Source organism: Colobus angolensis, unplaced genomic scaffold (genome assembly GCF_000951035.1).
Source record: "Colobus angolensis palliatus isolate OR3802 unplaced genomic scaffold, Cang.pa_1.0 Scaffold252, whole genome shotgun sequence".
Taxonomy (NCBI): domain Eukaryota; kingdom Metazoa; phylum Chordata; class Mammalia; order Primates; family Cercopithecidae; genus Colobus; species Colobus angolensis.
In genome coordinates, this window is record NW_012115733.1 from 2,579,079 (window position 1) to 2,582,613 (window position 3,535).

The 3,535-nt window shown below is 49.1% G+C and overlaps 1 protein-coding gene across 1 annotated transcript in view; it reads left to right on the top strand.

Annotated features, from left to right (window-relative positions):
• Positions 1-3,535, top strand: part of PCSK1N (proprotein convertase subtilisin/kexin type 1 inhibitor) — a 22,455-nt gene that overhangs the window by 17,788 nt on the left and 1,132 nt on the right. The window contains exons 2-3 of the mRNA XM_011946742.1: positions 2-84; positions 3,428-3,535. Of these exons, the coding sequence (XP_011802132.1) occupies positions 2-84; positions 3,428-3,535 (191 nt within the window). The remainder of the gene's footprint in view (position 1; positions 85-3,427) is intronic.

Here is a 3,535-nt window from a genome sequence, read left to right on the forward strand (position 1 = left end):
CGGGCCGGGGGCGTCGGCCTTTTGGTGCTGCTGCTGCTGGGTCTCTTTCAGCCGCCCCCAGCGCTCTGCTCGCGGCCGGTAAAGGTGCGACTCCAGTCCGGCGCGGGGTGGGGTTGGGGGAGGATGCCACCGGCGAGGGTTGGAGTTGGGGCTGCGCCACCTCACCCTCGCCCGAGCCGGCTCCCGGTACGTGCGGAGAGATCGACGAGGGTGGCCTGGGCTCCGGCCGCCAGTCCGCGCCCAAGCCATGCCGGCACACCTGAGACCTGACTCGGTCTCTGCCTGTGCGGGTGGCGTTGTCCCGGGCGCCGCCGGTAACCTCGCCCTGCCCACCTTTCCGCGCCCGGTGCCTGTGACGCTCTCCATGGCACTAAGGCGCTTTAAGAAAGGGCGAGCGCGCATCGGTGTGTGTGGGTGTGATGTGAGGACAGCGGTGTGGAGGTGTCGTGTCCTTGAAAGTGTGTATTCTTTGGTTTGAGCGCTTCCAAGTGTCCTACAAAGGTGCCGTGGTGCGTCTGGGTGTGTAGTGTGCGTGATACCGGGATACTTCTATGCGCGATTCTTTTGTGGGCCCGATTGTTTTCTCAGTGACACCGTGTGTATATTTGTGAATCCTTATATGTGTGTTGGCATGGCCTATGGGCGTCTCTCTCTCTCTCACTCTCTCTCTGTGATTTCGTTTTTGTTTGAGAGGGAGTGGTCTTCGCATCTCCGTGTGCACGTTCCGTAGTGGTTCTGTTGGACCAAGTGCCTGGGATTTCATTTGCGTGTTCCTGAGACTGTTTCTCTCTGTTTCTTTGTGGAGCTGTGTCATCCTGAGGAGAGGAGCCATGATGTCTCTCTGCTGCATTGTGTCTTTAAGGATGGTGCATGTCCTTGCACCTGGGTGGCTTGGCGAGTGTAACTGCAGGGGCAGCTGCGGATGTGAACGTGTGCAGGTCCTTACACGTGGCTGTGGCAGTGTTGGGCTGTATATGTGACATCTCCAGGCCTGTCAGTCCTCATAATGTGTGTGAGGCTGTGATTGCTGGTGAGTGTGACACCCCGGGGTGACTGAGGAGTGGTAGGCGCCAAGCAAGGGCACTTGCAGAGGCATCGTCCTCTAGCTCTTCAATACTGTCTGCATCAAAGATGGGAATTTAAAAAAAAAACTGTTACCTTATATCCGTGTAACAATGTGTTTAATATATATGTACAATGTAAAGAAGGATGACAAAATAACTCCCCCGTGTAGCAGTCACTCCAGCTGAATAAATAGAGCTTGACCAAGAGTTAGAAGCCCCTGTGTGCCCCTCCCCATGGCAGCCCCTGTTCCCGCACAGTCCATATTCTATATTTTCTGTCCATTGATCCCTTACTTCCTTACTTTTGTTTGTAGCTTATCACATATGTGTAGCTCTCAAAACAATCCATTGTTTAGTTTTTCCTGCTTTTTGAACATCATTGAAATGGAATCATACTGGGTGACTGGTTCCTCGTAGTCACTAGGGGTCACTAGGAAGTCCTCAGGGTGTCTAGCAGTCTCAGGCAGTCTGCAGTGAAATTCTGGAACTTGGCTTTTTTTTTTTTTCCTTGGCTCTGCTTTGGTTGCGAGATTCATCCAAGTTTATGCTTGGTGGCTATAATTCATTTATTTGTATTACTGCATAACATTATATCCTATGAGGACATCATGATTTATATATGTGTTCTCAATTTGTCGGTGGACATTGGATTGTTTCCAGGCTTTTCTTTCTCCCCTGCCCTTTTATACTATTACAAACAGTGCTGCCGTCATCTGTCATGAACTTGTGACAAGTAGTGTATGTGCCAAAGCTACTCTGGGGCATAACATCCCAGGAGTGGGTGACAGGATATGTGCATCTTTTTAGATATTGTCAAACCGCTCTTCAAAATTACTTTGTCAGTTTAATTTTCACCAGCATAGTGTGAGAGTTCCCATTTTTCTGCATTCATATCAACACTTTATATTATCAGACTTTTTGATTTGGGTCAATCTTTTGGTTATATTATGCATAGTATCTCACTGGCATTTTAACTTGCTTTCCCCTGATTACTAATGAGGTTTTTAATTTTATTTTATGTTTGTTAGAGACAGCGTCTTCCTCTGTCATGCACGCTGGAGTGCAGTGGTGCAATCTGGGCTCACTGCAACCTTGAGCTTCTGGACTCAGGTGATCCTCCCACTTCATCTTCCCAAGTAGCTGGGACTATGGGCGTGTGCCTCGCTCATTTTTTTGGTTTTATTTTTTGTAGAGACAGGGTCTCGCTATGTTGACCAGGCTGGTCTCAAACTCCTGGCCTCAAGCGATCTTCCTGCGTTGGCCTCCCAAAGTGCTGAGATTACAGGCATGAACCACTACACCTGGCCCAATTTTTCATGTTTAGTAATCATTTTTGTGAAATAGGTGATCATGTATTTTTTCTATTTCTGTATGAGTTTTTCTCTTACTACTGTTTAGGAATTCTCTGTATCTTCTGTGTACTACTCTTTTTTTTTTTTTTTGAGCTGGAGTCTCGCTCTGTTGCCCAGGCTGGAGTGCAGTGGCACGATCTTGGCTCACTGCAAGCTCGCTTCCCAGGTTCACGCCATTCTCCTGCCTCAGCCTCCTAAGTAGCTGGGACTACAGGCGCCCGCCACTACGCCCAGCTAATTTTTTTGTATTTTTAGTAGAGACGGGCTGTCACCGTGTTAGCCAGGATGGTCTCGATCGCCTGACCTTGTGATCCGCCGGTCTCGGCCTCCCAAAGTTCTGGGATTACAGGCGTGAACCACAGCGCCCAGCCCCTGTGTACTACTCTTTTATTGGCTATTTGTGTTGCAGGCATCACTCCTTTTAAACATATTTATATGTGGCCTGTATGTTTCTTTTTCAAACCTTCACAGTCATTTTTATGATCTTTTATTCTTTGCTCAGATTATTGGTACCCTCTTTTATTTCTTTAAACTTGTGGAAATTGTTTCAAAACTGCTTGAACTGAAAATTTATTATTGGGTAATTTATTCTACAGATGAACTTGTACACATGCCAAATGGTATATGAACAAGTTTATTCATATAGTTCCTATTGTCTACAATATTAAATATGGAAAAATCTGTAACTGTCCTATCTACCATCACTACTCTTATAAAGAAACTCGGTCCCCAGGAGTGGGGGTGGGGAGGGAGGAATTATGAGAGTCACCAAGGGATCACTGGGGCGCTGTGGGGCGGGGTGGGGGGTGCCTGGGGATCTTAGGTGGCCTTAAGTGTGTTTGGAGATATTTGGTGGTTTCCAGTGGCCTTAGGGGAGTCCGGGTATATTTGGATGGTCACGGTGCTTTTGGTGGCATCTGGGATGCTTGAGGCCCGCGGAGCTTCCCAGGCTGGGGTCCCTGGCTCGACAGACGCTGACAAACTCTTTTTTCACACCTCTTTTTCTCTCAGGAGCCCCGCGGCCTAAGCGCAGCGTCGCCGCCCTTGGCTGAGACTGGCGCTCCCCGCCGCTTCCGGCGGTCAGTGCCCCGAGGTGAGGCGGCGGGGGCGGTGCAGGAG